Below are 20,436 nucleotides of genomic sequence, written 5' to 3'. Positions count from 1 at the left end.
ACGCATGGCATAGTGGTTAGGGTGTTGCACTCACAATTGCAAGATTGGTTACAATTCCTAGGCCAGGTGGTGCGTTATGTTCTTCAAGAAAATACTTCCTCTTACATTGCTCTCCAATCACTTTGACACCAGACATGTGGTATGCTGTGTACCTGTTCAGGCAATGTTGCTTTGATGGAGGGAGTGAGCTAGTATATAACACATACATTTGATCACTATAGACAAGCTGAACCCTCATGTCTTTGATGGGAGAGTTCATTTTACAAACATACATACAAACAAATGTAAGAAGTGCTTTCACATGAAGCACCAGGTCCTGAGCCACTGATGTAGCTTCATGATGATGATCATCATCGTTTAACGTCCGCTTTCCATGCTAGCATGGGTTGGACGATTTGACTGAGGACTGGTGAAACCGGATGGCAACACCAGGCTCCAGTCTGATTTGGCAGTTTCTACAGCTGGATGCCCTTCCTAACGCCAACCACTCAGAGAGTGTAGTGGGTGCTTTTTCGTGTCACCCGCACGAAAACGGCCACGCTCGAAATGGTGTCTTTTATGTGCCACCCGCACAAGCCAGTCCAGGGGCACTGGCAACGATCTCGCTCGAAAATCCTACAGGAGCCAGTCAGGCGGTACTGGCAACGGCCACGCTCAAAATGGTGCATCTCATGTGCCACCCGCACAAGAACCAGTCAAATATAATATAAATATCCTACATCCTACTTTTTGTTTGAGTTATATTTCTCTTGTATGTATGCGTGTATGTGTGTGTATATATACATACACACAAGTCCTCTCAATTTCTGTCTCCCAAATCCACTCCTAATTCTTTGGTTGGCCAGGGCCCACACTGGAAGACACTTGTCCAAAGTCCCATGCAGTGAGACTAAACGCAGAACCATGTGGTTAGAAAGCAAACTTCTTACCACTTGGCTATGCCTGTACCTATACTGCTGTTCCTTAAGTAGGTTGTTAGGTCTGTGTTTGTTTAGCATTATAATTATTGATTCAATTAATTTCATATGAAATTCACATTAAAAATTATTAGTTGTTACTATTCTGGAATAATTTTCAATATGAAATTAAACATGTTTTTTCATTAAAAATGTTTATTTATATATATATATATATATATATATATATATATATATATATATATATACATATATATGAACAGTAAATTGTTTTTCAAAACTTATATAAATTTTAATTTATTGTGAAATTGAATGAAACTATGCCATTCATATTTATCTTTTCAACGTTTGATTTATTTTTCATTCAAATATAGGTAATTTCAACAGGCTTTTTTCTGGCTACAAACTTGTTCAAGTTCATACTTTCTTAAGTTCTGGACAAACTCTACCAGAACAAATACCTGCACTCAGATCACCAATGATTACCTGTAAGATAACAAGTCTCTTGTCAGATAATCCTAAAGTAAGGTTATTTGAAGAGAGTGTTTCTTTACACCAGAAGCTTCAAAAAAGACCCAGTAGTTTAAAAATATTCCCACCAACATCTAGAAAACATGTTTGCTTTTTAGGGGACCTTACACCTTATGGAATCCTTCAGCAAATTGAGCATGGTGAATTTTTGAGAGAAGTTTATAGTCATAGGCTGAAAAATACAGCTCTTGAAAAGTTGTTTACTATACAGACCATTCCAGAAAAACTTCAGTACCAAAATTCTCTTGCTTTTGCAGTTGGCTTTCTTACACAGAAACAATTTAGTCGTATACATGTTGGTAAATCTCTTCCAGATTTTGCTTCTAGGTCCATGAATAAACATCTTAATTGTCCTAAATTAAATATGTTTTCTTCACAAGTAGAAAATGCTATAAATTCTGGTCAGTTTATTTTTAAAGAAGCACATCCATCCACCAAACGTTTAGTTAGCCTTTTTAATTTTACAGATATTATTAAATCTTCTTCATTGGAAATTCTTCAAACTACGTTATCTTACTTGTGCAATAAAATCTCTCCTGTTTGTCGTAAGGATAAGCCTTGCATAAGAATTACATCCAAGGGGTTAACAGAAACTGTCAGAATGACTGACAACTACTTCAAAAATCTCATTGTAAACCCTTTGTTTACTGAAATTTCAAAGTTGTCCACATTTCCAGCTTTTCAGGGAATTATGGAAAGTATCGACAATAGCAAAATATTTTTCCATACATATTCCTCCAAGCTTTCTTTTCTATTGTATTTGCTTCGAACTCTGGGGCTCACAATTACTGAAAGGCCTCTGTCAGTGAGTCATTTCATTTTTGAAGTTTATGCTAATAGTGAAGGCTCAAAATTTTTCCGTATCCTTTTTAATGGTGAAGATTTAACAAATCAAGTGCTCTCTTGTAAGAATACTGCAGCTTCATTTTCAAATCTCTGTCCGTTAAGCATTTTAAATAATTTTATTACTCATGGGATATTTAAACAATTTAAAAGTCAAACCTACACAGAAGCATGTCAGTAGAATCTTAGCCATTACTTATGACTTTCTTTTTTTACATTTCTCAAAGGATGCGTTTTCTGAACTTGTCCTCTTTGGCATAAAAGATCCGTGAGAAAGGAATACTTTTAGTAGTAAAAGATTTAAATTCAAACATTTTTGTGTACAGTTTAGCCCAACTGTATCTTTTGATAAACCCTACTTCATTTTGTCTTGTTTTAGATTAATATACCTAGGAAGTGAAAGAGCTTCACTTGCTCTTTCAATTCTAGTTTGATCTTTATCATTTTTTTAAACTATAAGAACACCCTCAAAATGTTCTCAAAATTTATTTACCCAAATTAGTTTGATTTTATTTATTTAAAAACTATTTATTGGTAGCATTGCCTGCATGTTATTTTTATTATTTCTTTGTTTATTTACATTATATGCAACTGAAGCATTTAATTATTCAATTTGTGATAAACTTGAAAAAAATTCATCCCCGGTGTAAGAAAAAAAATGATACATTTCCTCAGACAGATAGACAGACAGACAGATAAATCTTATTCAGTTTCTCTATCTTGAAACCTAATATATATATATATATATATATATATTATTTCATGCTTTGTTTTAACTAGTTTTATTCAGATTATTTAATCTTTTGATGAAAAAAAAAGTAATGAAATTAAAAATAGTAAGATGTTAAAGTGCAGGTAAACAGATGTAATATGTATGAATTTAGTTAAGGTAAGTAATAAAACTGGAATAAGTGTGTGTAGGTCTAGTGGTTGTAAAACAATATATTTAGGATAATAGAATTCTAACACATTTGATTCTTTGTTCAGTTATTCATTACATTGTTTCTAATTTTCAGAGTCCCATATAATTAGCAATTAGTCCCTAGCCACTAAGCTGACTTCTCAAATCGAGTTTTCATTTCAAATTGTAATCATTTTTGTGTCATTTGTACTGCTCTAGAAAAAAAGCATATATGTCAGTCTCATTTTCTTTGTATCTTTTCAATCCGAGATCTTGTGCCTATGACAGAAATATTCACAAAATATGAAAAATTTTAGATTCATCGTTGTTGCCAAAATCATTCTTTTACATCTGCTTTCCATATTACCATGGTTTTGACAAGTTCTCATAGTCTGAGTTACCGAGTCGGTACTTATTCAATTATTGTCCTTTTAGGTTGGAAGACCAAATTCTTACTTGTACATTCCACTTTTGGCATGGTTTCTTTGACTGGATGCCCTTAGCACTAACTTCAGTGTGTACTGGGTGCATTCTATTGTAACACAAACATTAAAGAAGTCCATGTCCTTGTCCAGATTAAAGGCCTTCTCAACCCTATGTTGCTTTTGTTTATTTGTCAACTATTACTATTTGTATTCTATCCTTCATGTGGACTAACATTACACATCCAAAATACGGCCATTTCTTTCTAGTCTTTGCACTTTGTTCATAAGCAGCATACTATCTACCTGTCACTCTGAGAAAGAAATTTTCTGTTATCAATAGAAATTGAAATTTTTCTACCTGTTGTTACTATGGTGACTGTGCTTTTAGAGTGCATACTCTAAAAGCCACTGCAAATTATGTCACATCATCATCATCATCATCATCGTTTAACGTCCGCTTTCCATGCTAGCATGGGTTGGACGATTTGACTGAGGACTGGTGAAACCGGATGGCAACACCAGGCTCCAGTCTGATTTGGCAGAGTTTCTACAGCTGGATGCCCTTCCTAACGCCAACCACTCAGAGAGTGTAGTGGGTGCTTTTACGTGTCACCCGCACGAAAACGGCCACGCTCGAAATGGTGTCTTTTATGTGCCACCCGCACAAGCCAGTCCAGGGGCACTGGCAACGATCTCGCTCGAAAATCCTACAGGAGCCAGTCAGGCGGTACTGGCAACGGCCACGCTCAAAATGGTGCATCTCATGTGCCACCCGCACAAGAACCAGTCCAGGGGCACTGGCAACGATCTTACTTGGCTTGCCGGGTCTTCTCACGCACAGCCCATTTCCAAAGGTCTCGGTCCGTAGTCATCGCCTCGGTGAGGCCCAATGTACGAAGGTCTTGCCTCACCACCTCAGCCCAGGTCTTCCTGGGCCTACCTCTTCCACGGGTTCCCTCAACTGTTAGGGTGTGGCACTTTTTCACGCAGCTATCCTCCTCCATTCTCACCACATGTCCATACCAGCGCAATCGTCTCTCTTGCACGCCACAACTGATGCTTCTAATGTTCAGCTTTTCTCTCAAGATACTTACACTCTGACGGGTATTCACATTGACATTACACATCCAACGGAGCATACTGGCTTCATTCCTTGCGAGCTTACGTATGTCCTCAGCAGTTACAGCCCATGTTTCACTGCCATGTAGCATGGTTGTTCGTACGCATGCGTCATACAGTCTGCCTTTTACTCTGAGTGAGAGTCCCTTTGTCGCCAGCAGGGGTAAGAGCTCTCTAAACTTTGCCCAGGCTATTCTTATTCTAGCAGCTACACTTTCAGCGCACCCACCCCCACTACTAACTTGGTCGCCCAGATAGCGGAAGCTATCGACTACCTCTAGTTTTTCACCCTGGAATGAGATAGAAGTTGTTTCCTGTTTGTTTGCAGTCTTTATTGCACCTGAACATCTGCCACAAACAAAAACTAACTTGCTAGTTAACCTGCCTTTGATGTTGCTGCACCTCTTATGTGTCCATAGCTTGCATCGGGTACATCTTATAGAGTTACTACCTACTCCTTTTCTACATACTGAGCAGGGCCATCTACCTGAAGGGGTTTGTGTTTTATCTACCTTCCTACTTATTAGGATTTTGGTTTTAGCTAGGTTGACTCTAAGGCCCTTCAATTCTAGACCTTGCTTCCACACCTGAAACTTCTCCTCTAGTTCTGATAGTGACTCCGCAATTAGGGCAAGGTCATCAGCATAGAGGAGCTCCCAGGGGCAACCTGTCTTGAACTCCTCTGTGATTGCCTGGAGGACTATGGTAAATAATAGGGGGCTGAGGACGGAACCTTGGTGGACCCCTACCTCTACCCGGAATTCATTGCTGTACTCATTTCCAACCCTCACCTTACTGGCCGCCTCTCTGTACATGGCTCGCACAGCTCTCACTAGCCATTCTTCTATCCCAAGTTTCCTCATTGACCACCAGATAAGGGATCGGGGGACCCTGTCAAAGGCTTTCTCCATGTCAACGAAAGCCAGGTACAGAGGTTTATCCTTGGCTAGGTATTTCTCTTGCAACTGTCTCACTAGAAATAAGGCATCAGTAGTGCTTTTACCTGGCACGAACCCAAACTGCATCTCATCTAAATTGATTCGCTCCCTAATTAGTTGGGCTATGACCCTCTCTGTAACTTTCATAACCTGATAACAAAAGCTTTCAACTGCTTCTAGGGAAATGTTCAGGTATAATTAATTTTACTTGTGCCCTTAGTGCTTACTGTACACGTATATCTTGCACAAATGAAATGTACTTTCTGTTAGCCTATCTATGATCCCACTATGCCTCTTGTATGTCCATAGCTTACACTGGATGCGTTAAGGAATTTCTATCTACTTGTTTTCTGCATATTGAGCTTAGATAATTTTCTGATGGTAGCATGATCCCATCTTTTATTTTTGCTTACTTTACTGCAAGGGCTTCTGATTATTTTAGTTATATTTAGAGACTTTTCTTTGAAGCTCTAAAGTGCTAATATTTAATTACCATTCCTAATTAATAGCATTCTAGTTCCAAAAGAAAACATACAGTAATGTTTACACTTATGGTAAATGTTAAAAATATAGTTTACTTTATGTGACTTAGATATCCTATTATTAAATTTATTTGAAAATTATAGTTTTTTTTCTTTACATCAGGGTGTTCTGCTTTTCTAAAATATTTTCATGATTAATTATGTTACATATTCATTTGTCTGTCTGTCATCTAATTTGGGATTGTATATAAAATAAAATCACATACAGAGTGTATTAGCATATATATGTCATTTGTAAACACAAATGCATACACAGGTTTGTGTTTAAATTTATGTTTATTATATGCAGTTATGACAGTTTAATTTATACATACACATAACTCGCATACAAGTGAGTTAAATACATTGGATGATTGTTATTTATGCTTCTTTTATACAATTAAGAAATAATAAAATAAATGTTGGTGTGTAAAAATCTATCACTGAATGTGTTCATCCGTGCAGGATTGGAAAAATCTTTGATATTTTGGCAGTAACAAGTTGGGCAAAATACCTTGTATTTAGATCTCATGTTGATTAAAATACTGTTAAATTTTAGTGAGCTTTGTCAGTAAAATCACAGCAGCAATTGAATAACCATACCACCTCCCTATAAATTTGGCCACTTATTGAAGTATGGATCCTCAGCTTTTCAACTTTTTCAGTAATCCTTTTAATTAAATCACTTTTGCATTTAGTGTTTTGAACAGATTTATAATCTACAAAAAAAAAAACTAATTTCTTTCATTTTTGAATACACATTACTTGGATCTTTTTTAAAACGGGGGCCACATTTTTCATTGACGAAACACTTTGAAACTTGGAACACTGGTAGAATGCGTCATATAAAACATCTTTTTCTCTTAGTCTTCTTTAAAAAAAAAGAAATCCCTAAGTTATTCCATGTTAAAGTTGTCGTATTTCTGTAATTTCAACCAACCACTGACGTCCATTCAGCCGATATACATTAAGTGCCGACTACATAAACAAACGATTCTGAAACAATTCTATCGGTGATAGGGTTAGGGTTAAGGTAAAACAGCAAATTTAAAAAGAAAAGAGCAAATAAAACGAAGAGAAAAAAAAGAAAATGAAAAAAGCAAATTTAAAATGAAAAAGGCAAATAAAACGAAGCTATGGCTTAATCAGCCAAAGGAGTAAATGTAAACAACTGAATACTTGTCAGTGATTGGTTGAAATTATCGAAATAAGACAATTTTTTACATGAAATAAATTCGAATACAAAAATATTTTTCTGTTCTATAACACAAAATAGATAAGTATACGAAGTTTGAAAGTCTTTCGGTACCAAAAACACTACGTAAAACATTAATGAAAAATGTGGCCCCCGTTTTAAAAAAGATCCCATTACTTTCATTATTTGGGAATCTAATACAGCTGTGTTACAAAATTTTAATCTTTATCCATGTAATTAAAAGCATTGGATTGAGATTAATTTTTATGAACAAACTTTTATCTCGCTTTAAAAATTAAAATTGGGGATGGGGAGATTCTAAACCTGATATTCAAAACAAAATCTGGAGAAAACAAGGTCCTATAAAAAAAGTTAGACTGGGGTTAAACATTTCCAACATAACTGTATGTGGCTAAATTTGTAGTTCGTGTCAACAAAGAAATAATAATTATTATTGTCATTGATGAAAGTGAAATGGAAGTATTAGACAAAATACTTGTTGGCACTTGGTTTCTTTTCTTTTTTTTTTTTTTTGTCTCTAGGTGTAATAAAATATGTTCAGTCAATATAAATTGATAGCACAAATCTAAATTAGTAGCTTTGTGTTGGTACAGCTGTGGATTCCTAATGAACACTATCTCTACATCTGTTGACAGAAACTTGCAATAAAAACATAGTTTTGCTGCTATGCTGAATAAAGCATTAGTTAGCTCAATTTTCATGTTACTGAGTTGTTTAAAGATTTCTCCTTTTCTGTTCAGATGTTTAGTCAGTATCTCTTGATACAGCTGACCACAGCCAGTGAGCTGAGCAGCATCTGTGATACTTTATAATATATCATTGTAATAATCTTTTTTATACAAATTATGAAAAACAATTTTTGTGCATGTTATGCTGGATTTTTTCTTTTTTAGATTCAAACAGGCACAAAAACATTAACATCACACATTCATATTTCATTACATTTTCATATATTTATTGTTTTATTTTTTTTTTTATAACAATGTATTATTTTTATATGTTATTTTTTATTTTATAATTTTTCCCCCTTTTAATTAAAGAGGGATTAGATGCCCCCTTATATACTAATGGCTATCCTTGTGTCAACCAGTGTTTTGTTGAACAGGAAACATCAAGAATTTTATTGCATTGATACTCTTATTTTCTCTGCTATAAACAATATTTTCAGGTAAGTTTAGAGGATAATTTTGAGAACAATACTGAGAAGATTGACTTGTTTTTGTTTATTTGTTATTAAGATTTTTTTTACTGAAAAATTTATACTCTAGATCAGTAGAATCTCATTAAAAAAAACAATTAAAATTGAAGAATCTCAATTCCTTTTACACAAAAAGAATATAAATCTGATGTTTTCTGTAGCAAAAAATTTGTTTTATTACTTCCAGGATTGCTTGGTATTGACTGGAAGTAATTAACTGTATTAATCACAATTTGAAATATAGCAAAAATTAACCTAAAATAACATTAAAATAATACCTACAATAGCAGCAGCTTTAGTAAGTCTTCAATGCATTTTTTTCTTTAACTTACAATCAGCAACTAATTTTAAAAGTTTTTAAAGTAGACAATTTGTTTTTGCTAAGGGAAAAGTGTTACAGGAGAATGTTTAACATAATAAATACTAATACAAAAGGACCTATGTATGTAATATAAGGGGTTGAAAGATTTTGTTCAACTGAGATTGAGCAAATTGTAGATATCCCTGCCCTTCTTGAGGTGTTTAAGATCTAAGAACAGGCAATGGAAATATCTTTAGTGTGGTCGGCTGATAGCAAGTTTTGGACAATATAAATAATGGAGATTAGAGAGGATCTGGTCTCTTGTGAACACAATTAGCTATGTTTTTATTTGTAAGCCACAAATATTTTATTTGCCTCATTCAAATTATTACATATCGTGTTCTATTAGAAGAAAAGAAAGTACATGAATATAATTGGCAACTTAGTGTTTGGTTATATTATAAATAAAGTATTCAAAAAATTAGTTACTTGAATTCAAATATCTAAAAAAAATTTTCTCTTGGTTTTAGTTGCAGCTATACTACATGTTGATATCTATTAGGTGATGGTTGGATGCACAACAATCCATCCTATGTAATGTTTATTAAGTACAGACTACCATCACCAAATGAATACCTCAATGGACACTGAGTAATTCCATTTACAGTTATAAACTTAGTTTAAGAGTGAAGTGAAATTTATCTCAAATTCCCACTGTAAATCCAGCAGATCATTAATATGTTAATGAACCCGAGCTGACTATAATGAAAGTAAAGGAATTAACAGATATTATTAGCAATAAAGCACAATCAAATTCGAAGACCTAATCTTCAATGATGTGATGAATAAAAGAAGAAAGGGAAAAAAAAATACTGCTAATTATTTAGTTCTCCGACTGTTTTCAATGTTGTGTTTGTGTGTGTGATACCTCTTTACAGTTAGATTTACTGAACTGGCAAGACTTCAGCATTTTTCAGTAGATGATGTCTACAGATTTGATCAGGTCTGAAAAATTAGATAGCTTTTTCTTAATAATTTGTCTAATTTAGTTTCCTCATAAAAAATGCTGGTTATTTCAGTTATGAATGCTGCATACATACACATACACACATGTATATATACACACACACAGACAGACAGACACACATATACACACATAATATTCATCCATCACAACATTACTGTAAGTAATGTAAAATCTATGGGTATTCATTTAGAGACATAATAATAGCTTTAAACTTTTTATTTAGACAAAAAGAATCATGCAACTCTGTTTGACATTTAATTATAACTAAGGAAAAAAAACCTATGAAGGTCTGAAAGATAATTGTTGCTTGGTAAAAAAAAAATGAAATTAAAGATGTATGTGACTTGTTTTAATGTGAAGAATAATAAACTTTGCAAGAGAATGTAGGTAACTAATCTGTTTGTATAACATTGTCATTTGTATTTCTTTCACTGAGATTCAAATTCACCTAGTTAGATTCCCTGAATAATGAATATTGTATATAAAAGCTACTTATTGTTGGTTCTTTTATAATGGTGGTTTCAACTACTTGATCCACTCTTATGGGTGCTCAGTTCTCTCTTCAATTCTCATCTTCACCAACTCACCTTTAGGAGTATGTCCCAAATTTATTGTAATTACAGCATCATAGATTCACTTATCTATATGAATGTTTCTGTTTTAATTTAAAAGGTCATCTCCTGTTTTTCAGATCTGATCTACCTTTTGGTAAATGTAACGAGTTTGGTGGTGGTGGATTTCTGTTGGGGGAGGTGGGTTTTCACTTGACTTGTAACACATTACAGTTCCAGTACTGTGAACTTCTAAATATCTTCAGATAAGAGTTTGTCACTATCTGTTTAACCACTGCGTGGCTCTTTTCAGTTTTCTAAATATCCTTGCAACATAAAATCTTGTACTGTTACTTATGCACTACTGCTGCTGCTATTATTCATTATTGATGTTATTTCTTCATAAGATCTCTATTAATAGAAATGACCAGTTGCCATCTAGGGAAGGGGGTTCTGTCCTCAGCCAGTGATGTTGAGCAGAACTCACTAGCTGTCTATTTTTTATATGCTGGCTTTCCCCAAGGAATTTTATTTTTTTGTATATATTTCTAAATCTAATGTGATATTATTATCAGTGTTATTTTCAATAACCTACAGTGTTGAAATGTTTGCTAATATGGTAAAGAAATGTATTTAAAAGAAAAAAATGTAACATCTGCTAAAAGAATATTTACTAAAATATATAAAAGTGGCTCATGAGCTAATATTTCGTAAAATCTGTGTGTTTGGCCTGTCTGCTAGTAGGTTTATCATTGTTCATTTGATAGCATAGTTTTTGCTTCAAGCCGTACTCCATTTTATTATGTTTTGTTTCGTCTACTTTCATTATTATTAGTGGTGGATTGGCAGAATGCTTAATGTCAGAAAAGTGCTTTGCAATATATGCTATACATTCTGAGTTCAAATTCCACTGATGTCAACTTAACTCTTTCAGAGTTGATAAAATATAGTACTAGTCATATTCTGCAATTGATGGTATTCACTATGCCTGCTCTTGAAATTGCTGGCTTATACCTCAATTAGAAATCTTTTTTTTTTTTAATTTATTTATATTCATCCACTGATATATGAATATTTATTCATAAATAGATGTATGCATAATTTTTGGGAATGATGAATCTTGAAGCAGATAAAGCTATGAATAATAGTGTGCAAATATCTGGTTAAAAAAATAGAATTGGATGGGGAAAAAAAATGTCAAAGGCTGTCTGTAGGATTTGATCCCACATCTGTAAGCATGACTGGAATTCAACCATTGACAAAAGCAATCCTTTGAATTTCTTGATCCATTTTAGAAATTTAGCAATGAGAATTGTTTGTAGTTGACATCAAAAGAATTTAGAACCTTCGAGAATGTGAAACATGTTTATTTATAAATAGTTACAAGTGTAGTTATTCATAGATAGGGATATGTATGTATATAGGTATGTGTATTATCTCTCTCATATATATGTCAAACACACATATACAAGGTGTGTGTTGTTAGTTTGTCGGGTGGCTGCATATAATCTCAATGCCCTTGGTGTTAAAACACCCGATAGCGAGTCATAGCCAAGTGAGACAACTCACAGCGACAAACATTGATGTTTCATCATTATTGTGACTTGTTAATGCCATGTACCAAGCAAGAGATCTGCAGTGAGCTGTCTATGACTATATGCTAAATGGTTCAAGAACCATCTGCTGGCATGTCCCAACATGTCATGCCATAAAAAAAATTAGAGTATGAATTAGAAGTAGCTTCAAGTACATAAACAAAGTTGAACACACACACAGGTGTGTGTGTTAGTTTGTTGGGCAGCTGCGTTTTTTAAATATAAGAATATAATCTCAGTACCCTTGGTGTAAAAATACCTGAAAGCAAGTCAACCAAGTGAGACAACTCTCATCAGATCCCCTTTTTTTTTCACAGCGAAAGACATCGATGTTTTGCCATTGTTGTGATTTGTCAATGCCATGTACTGAGCAAGAGGTCTGCTGTGAGCTAACTGGCTATGATTATATGCTAAGTGTTGGGACATGCCAGCAGATGGTTCTTAAAAATCATTTAGCATATAGTCATAGCTGGTTAGACAGCTCACAGCAGACCTCTTGATGAGTACACAGCTTTAACAAGTCACAACAATGATGAAACTTTGCTGTCTGTCACTGCGAAAAGAGAAAAAAAAAGGATCTGATGTGAGATGTTTCACTTGGCTATGGCCTACTTTCAGGTGATTTTACACCAAGGGCGTTGAGATTATATTCCTTACACTTCAAAAAATGCCGCCCAACAAACTAACAACACTCGAACCTTGTGTATATGTTTGACTTTATATACCTTGAGCTGCTTCTAATTCATATTTTAATTTATTTGGGACATGCCAGCAGATGGTTCTTAAACCATTTAGCATACAGTCATAGACAGCTCACAGCAGACGTGTTGCTTGATACATGACAATGACTAAACATCAATATCTGTCGCTGTGGAAAAAAGGGATCTGTTGAGAGTTGTTTCACTTGGCTATGGCCTGCTTTCGGGTATTTTTGCACCAAGGGCATTGAGATTATATTCTCTTATGCCTTAAAAAAAAAAAAAAATGCAGCTGCCCAACAAACTAACAACACACACACACACCTCATGTATGTGTGTTCGACTTTGTTTATATACTTCAAGCTGCTCGTAATTCATATTTGCTCATAATTCATAAAGCTGTAAATTAGTTGAATTCTAGTGTAATTCAAAATATGTGAAATAATAATTTGTTATCACATTTTAAAAACATCTAGTCCTAATAGGGAATGGTAATTTTAAAATTTCTTGCATAAAACAATAACCTTGAGATATTATATACTTACAATATAGAAATCTACTCTGACATTTGTTACTAAGCTTATGTAAACCTGATGCTTGTAATTAAAATTACTGTTTAAAGATTTTTCATGAATTTTATGTAACTTTTTTGTGTTGAACTTATTTTTCCAGTTTACCTCTAGGTAAAAATGTTTATAAAATGTTCATTGACTTCTGAATTTTTACTAATTACACCGTTTTCATTTTGATTTTGAAATTTTTCTTTTCTGTTGAGATAACTTAGAAATGTACACATTCTTTTTTTTTTTTTTTTTTTTGTGTAATTTTATATAGATTCTTTGTGTTTTTGGTTTTTTTCTTGTCTTTTAGATTCAAAACAACTTTAGCATATTTGATGCAATGTGTTTTAATTTCATTTCTAATTGCTAAAATTTTTACATGTTAATATTTTTTAAATTTCACTTTTGAAATTATTTTCCTGGATAAATTCCTGTTTTATTATGGCATCAGTGCGTCAACCAGTGAGTTGAGCAGATGACAATTTTTCTGTTATCTTGGTAACATCGTATTATCCAGTGACCAACTCTATTTAGTTTTCATTCATCACCAACTTAACCATAATTTCTAATTTCTCCTTGAAATGTTTTTTAATGATTGATCTAAACATTGTGAGGAAAATGTATTATTTTTATTTATTTATTTTTGAAGCCTTAATTTATTTTGTCATAATGTTCTTTGATGCTCCCCTTTTATTTAGATGCTATAGAGTTTTTACTTTTATGTAAATCTTATTTTTTCAAAGCACCATAAACTAACTGGATTGTATAGACATCACTTGGTGGTTTAGTCACCAAGTAACCAACTCTAGACAGATCAGGATGGCAACTCAATACAAGCTTATGTTAGTCTATTTGGCAAATACTAGACAACTCCAAGGATAATTAGGTTTTATTAGGCAACACTATACAAGCCAAAGTAGTGATGAATTGCTATAGAGTTGTACAATACCATATGAGTGGGTGAGAGATTTATCATATTAAAAAAGTCATTGAAGTTAATTTCTTAGAGATGCCATCCACATGAAAAGCAATAGTTAATTTAGTGTTAGATATGTATAATGTATCATGCGTTAAAATCCTAATTGGAAATATTTATGCGGTGGTGGTTTTGCATCATGCGCAACTGGAATATTGTTACATTTATGTAACAATAAGTAAGCTGTGAAATCTATGCTCTGTTTTGGAAGTCTAATAAGGATTAATATATGACTAGAGCTGTTTGTGTTACGCAACAAATATAGTCAATTTTGGCCAACACCAGAAACAACTTCAAACTTTTATGAAGGCGGTTACAAGCCATAGCTGCTTGTCAGGCACTCCATTTGATTTAACCCAGTTCATCTCTGTATAAATATTCCTTTAAAAAAATTGTATCTTATCTTAGTTTAAAGTATTCTATACATAAATTAAATACCAGCAGCTTATATAGTGTTAAATAGCAAGAATAATACAATGAACCTGATAGAGAAAATGAATATCTATTTAGTGTATTATTGATTATAAATACAAACTTATTTATGTCATACATATTAAGGTTTTATAATTTATTAGGAATGCAAAATGAAAAAAAATTAGTTGGGGGAATGGTATGCATAAGACAATTTAATTTTGTATATTCTTGAATTTAATTAAATAAACTCATTTAATGTGGTTTGAAAGTTTCTGCAATCCAGTATGGTTATTGAAAAATTTTAAAGAATATTTAAGTTACTGTTGGTCATTGGATACATAAACGCCATTGTAAACGGGTTTCTGTCCTCAGCCAGGGAAGTTGAACAGAGCTCATTATTTGATCTGATTTTATTCAGAATAAATTATAACAAAAAGAGATATACAGAAAGACCCATATATTTTGATACAGAATTTTATCCCAAATTGTTATGTATTTATTTTCATCCCAATTTTGTCTTTACTTTAAAAATAAAGTGATAAGAAAAAAAAAATTTGTTTTGTTTTAAGTATTTGGAATCCAAGAGATGTAACCCAAATCTATTTTCAAAGATAATTTCTGTCATCATGCATTCATTTTAACATTCACTTTATTTTGCTTGCATGGGTCTAATAGAATTCCTTGTGGCAGATTTTTCTCTGGCCAGAGGGTCTTCCAGCCCCACAGCTCTCATCTGCTTCCAAGCATGGTAGATATATATATGGCCAGATCTGTTTCTACGGAAGATTGGAAATGATGCTATTTGTATGCCTGACTCATTTACAACTACTGCATGATGTGAAGACAAGGTGATACATACACACACATACGAAGTCTGATCAATAAGTATCCAGACTGTTGCCATAGTAATGCAGATGAAGCACAGCAGAGTGAAGCTGCTTGGCAAAAATTGATCTTGCACTCTGCTGTGCATGCACACTCAGCTTTAACATTCTCACTTCACTGTTTACAGCAATGCTTGGAAGGAAAGTGTATAGCATGTGATTGTTGCATTAACCATGACAGAATCTGCATCAAATTTTGCCAAAAGCTTGGAGATACTAACTCAGAGGCCTATGCAAAGTTGCAGAAAGTGTATGGAGAGGAGTGTATGAGCCTGAAAAATGTGGATATTGACAAGCATTCTGGGATACCTGCAACCAGCAGAACTGAGAAAAACATTGCAGATGTGCAAGCAGCTATAAGGAGAAATTTTCAAATCACCATGCATGAATTATCTGAGTATGTGTAGATTAGTTACGGTTCAGTTCTGTACATTATCACTGGAGATTTGGGTATGAGACGTATGTCTGGCAAGCTTATGCCAAAACTGCTATTAGCTGACCAAAAAGACAATCGGGTTTCAGTTGCACAAGATCTCCTGGATTGTGTTGAGAATGATGAAAACTCTGTGTAGACTTCAGAGCAGGTATCACCAAGATTTTGGCAAAGTTTGATGCAAATCCCATTCCTATTACGTATGATAGTTTCAAATTTCCTCATGGCTCCTTTGTATACTTTGTATATAGCAGTAGTAGACTTTGTATACAGCAGTAGTAGCGGTAGTCATGGAACATCATTGAAGAGCAAGTTATAGAACACCACTGAAAGGACTAAGATAATAGGGAAGGCCAACTCATGGTATGATAGCCACAAATACCAGAGTGTCATGTTCGTAGGGCATTAAAAAGTTGTGGTCCCTTGAACCTCAAGCTTTTACAATATTGGGTTTATATTGTCAACGGAGAAGATAGTACCTTTCGTACTGTGCAGTGCCATCCAGTTCGGGGATTGTTGTAGCTTTCGATTCCGAAATTTGGAGTTAGACCCACCATTATTTGCCATATGTATAGCACTGCAGATCTCTCACATCTCCTTTCCAGGGAGTAGAGTCCCAGTTCCTTTAACTTCTCCCAGTAGCCCATATATTTTACTGACTCTATCTTTGTGTAGTGTTGCTAGATTGCCTCTAGTTTTACTCTCTCTGATGACCACACACACACACATGTATATATATGCACACATATATACATACACACACACACACACAGATATATGCTCCTCAACCGGGGCTACCGGATGGGCTGAAAGACCAATTCTATGACACCCTCTTGCAAACTACCTCGTTGATGAGTCACAGGGACCTTCTCTTTGTGGCTGGTGACTTCAATGTTCATGTCGGACGTCGTGCTGGAGGCTATGGCTTCGGTTCCCGCAACGAGGAGGGAACCAGACTGCTGGAGTTCTGTGATGCAACCGATCTTATGGTTTGCAATACCAACTTCAGGAAACCTGCCTGTCATCTAGTCACCTACCGATCCGGCAGACACTCTAGGCAAATCGACTACATCCTCGCCAGAAATAGGGAAAGAGGGCGGCTTATAAATGCCAAAACCTTCTCTGGCGAAGAATGTACCCCTCAACACAGATTAGTAGTAAGCGACTTCAGGATCAAGGCAAAATGGGTGCCCAGAAGTAGACCAGCTTGGAAGAGAAGGGTGTGGAAGCTTAAAGACCCTGCAAATGGACGAAGATTTAGAGACATGTTACTCAAAGCATTTGACGAAATAGAAGGGGATATAGCATCATATAACGTGGAAGACAATTGGAGATTTCTGCGGGACAACCTGCTGAGAGCCACCAACCAGATCTGTGGCTGGTGTAAAGTCCCCTCTCGACCCAGAGTAATGTGGTGGTGGAACAAGGAGGTAGACAGGGCTATTAGACAAAAGAAACAGGCTTGGAAGGACTGGCAGAACGGTGGTAGCAGGGAATTGTACCAATCTGCCAGAAAGGAAGCTAGGCGACAGGTTTATTTAGCCAGAGGGGAAGCAGATAAAAGATTTGCCAATGTCCTGCGCCGTGAGGACCAAAGACATGAGATATTTCGTGTTGCAAGACAGTGTAGGAGAGAGAATAGTGATGTCGTAGGAGAGAAATGTGTTCACATGGATGATGGTACGCTTGCACTAAATGAGGCTGCAAACAAAGAGGTCTGGAGATGCCACTACAATAGATTGCTCAATAAAGAGAATGAATAGGAGAAAGAGAGTCTGCCATATGTTGACCCAACAGAGGGACTAGCTATCCGAGGTGACAGTACCATGGTAGATAAAGCAATTAAGAGTATGAAGACAGGGAAAGCCCCCGGCCCATCAGGAATCACTGCAGAGATGCTCAAAATATCTGGCAGTGTCAGCTATAGCCTAGCCACCCATATTACGAACCAGGTGATACACGAAGGAGTCATACCCAATGACTGGTGTAGCAGCATCATAGTCAACTGCTACAAAGGTAAAGGTGACGCTTTAGATACAAATAATTACAGAGGCATCAAGCTGTTAGATCAGGTTATGAGTTACGGAGAGGGTCATAGCCCAACTAATTAGGGAGTGAATCAATTTAGATGAGATGCAGTTTGGGTTTATGCCAGGTAAAAGCACCACTGATGCCATATTTCTGGTAAGACAGCTGCAGGAGAAATACTTAGCCAAGGATAAACCTCTGTACCTGGCTTTCGTTGATATGGAGAAAGCCTTTGACAGGGTCCCCTGACCCCTTATCTGGTGGTCAATGAGGAAACTAGGGATAGAAGAATGGTTTGTGCGAGCCATGTACAGAGATGTTGTCAGTAAGGTGAGGGTTGGAAATGAGTACAGTAATGAATTCCGGGTAGAGGTAGGGGTCCACCAAGGTTCTGTCCTCAGCCCCCTCCTACTTATCATAGTCCTCCAGGCGACCACAGAGGAATTCAAGACAGGTTGCCCCTGGGAGCTCCTCTATGCTGATGACCTTGCACTAATTGCGGAGTCACTATCAACTAGAGGAGAAGTTTCAGGTGTGGAAGCAAGGACTAGAATCGAAGGACCTTAGAGTCAACTTAGCTAAAACCAAAATCCTGATAAGTAGGAAGGTAGAAAAAACACAAACCCCTTCAGGTAGATGGCCCTGCTCAGTATGTAGAAAAGGTGTAGGTAGTAACTCTATAAGATGTACCAAGTGCAAGCTATGGACACATAAGAGGTGCAGCAATATCAAAGGCAGGTTAACTAGGAAGTTAGCTTTTGTATGTGGCAGATGTTCAGGTGCAATAAACACTGTAAGCAAACAGGAAACAACTGTCTCATTCCAGGGAGAAAAACTAGAGGTAGTTGATAGCTTCTGCTATTTGGGTGACCAAGTTAGTAGTGGGGGTGGGTGCACTGAAAGTGTAGCTGCTAGAATAATAATAGCCTGGGCAAAGTTTAGAGAGCTCTTACCTCTGCTGGCGACAAAGGGACTCTCACTCAGGGTAAAAGGCAGACTGTATGATGCAGGTGTACTAACAGCCATGCTACATGGCAGTGAAACATGGGCTGTGACTGCTGAGGACATGTGTAAGCTCGCAAGGAATGAAGCCAGTATGCTCCGATGGATGAGTAATGTCAGTGTGCATATACCACTGAGTGTAAATGATTTAAGAGAAAACTGGTTATAAGAGGCATTAGTTGTAGTGTGCAAGAGAGAAGACTGTTGGTATCATCATAGAATTTGTAGAGATAAGGTTAGCTATATAAAGAAGTACTGATTTCTAATTGTGGAGGTAATCTTTTGAATGGGGTAGACCCCAGGAAGACATGGGACAAAGTGGTGAAAAATGAACTTCACAGAGGAGATGACAAGGGACTGAAGCAGGCAATTTGCTGTGCTTGAGAAGACATGTCAAGCTAAGTAAAATCATGGCCATTCATACATACAGACATGTCCTTTTTGGCCATACTTCCACCTCCCCTGGCACACACACATAATTTGGTCCTCCGGCAAAACACCTCCACCACCCACTAGGCCCCCACTCTCCCTCACACGCCTCTACATATCCACATATATCCCCTTCCCAACCACTCCAATTCCTCTCATCATCACTTGCTATCTCTATCTCCCTTCACACTCTTATGGAATATCTCCTCTATTCCCTCTATACTACTTATATCCCCCTCCACTGTTCCCTGTGAGCAGGCCCTCTCTCCTACTCTGACTTGTCTCTATCTAACTCTCTCCTTCCTTGTCCAACTGGGGTAGCCAAGTATCTCCTCTGTAGTAAGATGGCTACCCCTGTCCCTCCATCATACTCCAACCTCTCACCTGGCACATGGCCACTTCTCTTGGTTCCTCTCCCTCTCTCTCTTAGCTGATTAGTCCTTGTCTTGCAAGCTACTTGGCCACCATACGAATGCTAATGTCAGTGGTTGGCATAAGGAAACCATACCGAAAGAGACAATTGGAGCCTGGCCTAGCCCTCTGGTTTGTCAGCACTTGTCAAACAGTTTAACCCATGCCAACATGGAAAATAGATGTTAAGTGATGATGATGACACACACTCAAGATAAAGTACTCAACACACAGAGCTCTCTCTGTTTCTTTCCCTGCTTAGTTTTATAGTAGTGAGCAGTGCCTACTTTTGGCATAGTCATTTACAGCTGAGTGGAATTGACCATTTGAGAGTTAAGCGTCTTGACCAGTCGTAGAATGTAGTGATGATGGAGTGATATGAACTATTGTTCCAGATGGTAATCCAACATCTCTAAACTAGGCCAGTCACTTTTTTTTCCTTTTTATGGAAAAGATAAAAAAAGAATGTTATATTTGGGGATGGTCATATTTTGCCAATTAAACACATGCACTATATA

At 36.0% G+C, this 20,436-nt stretch overlaps 1 protein-coding gene across 2 annotated transcripts in view; it reads left to right on the top strand.

Annotated features, from left to right (window-relative positions):
* Positions 1-15,284, top strand: part of LOC106873559 (2-phosphoxylose phosphatase 1-like) — a 51,956-nt gene extending 36,672 nt beyond the window's left edge. For both annotated transcript variants that reach the window (XM_089353746.1, XM_089353745.1), the window contains exon 6: positions 1,292-15,284. In XM_089353746.1, the coding sequence (XP_089209872.1) occupies positions 1,292-2,472 (1,181 nt within the window). In that variant the 3' untranslated portion in view covers positions 2,473-15,284. The remainder of the gene's footprint in view (positions 1-1,291) is intronic.
* The last annotated feature ends 5,152 nt before the right edge of the window (positions 15,285-20,436 follow it).

This window comes from Octopus bimaculoides, chromosome 6 (genome assembly GCF_046866305.1).
Source record: "Octopus bimaculoides isolate indiv1 chromosome 6, ASM4686630v1, whole genome shotgun sequence".
Lineage (NCBI taxonomy): Eukaryota > Metazoa > Mollusca > Cephalopoda > Octopoda > Octopodidae > Octopus > Octopus bimaculoides.
The sequence above is the reverse complement of the archived record's forward strand: the minus strand, read 5'-3'. Positions and strand labels throughout refer to the sequence as shown.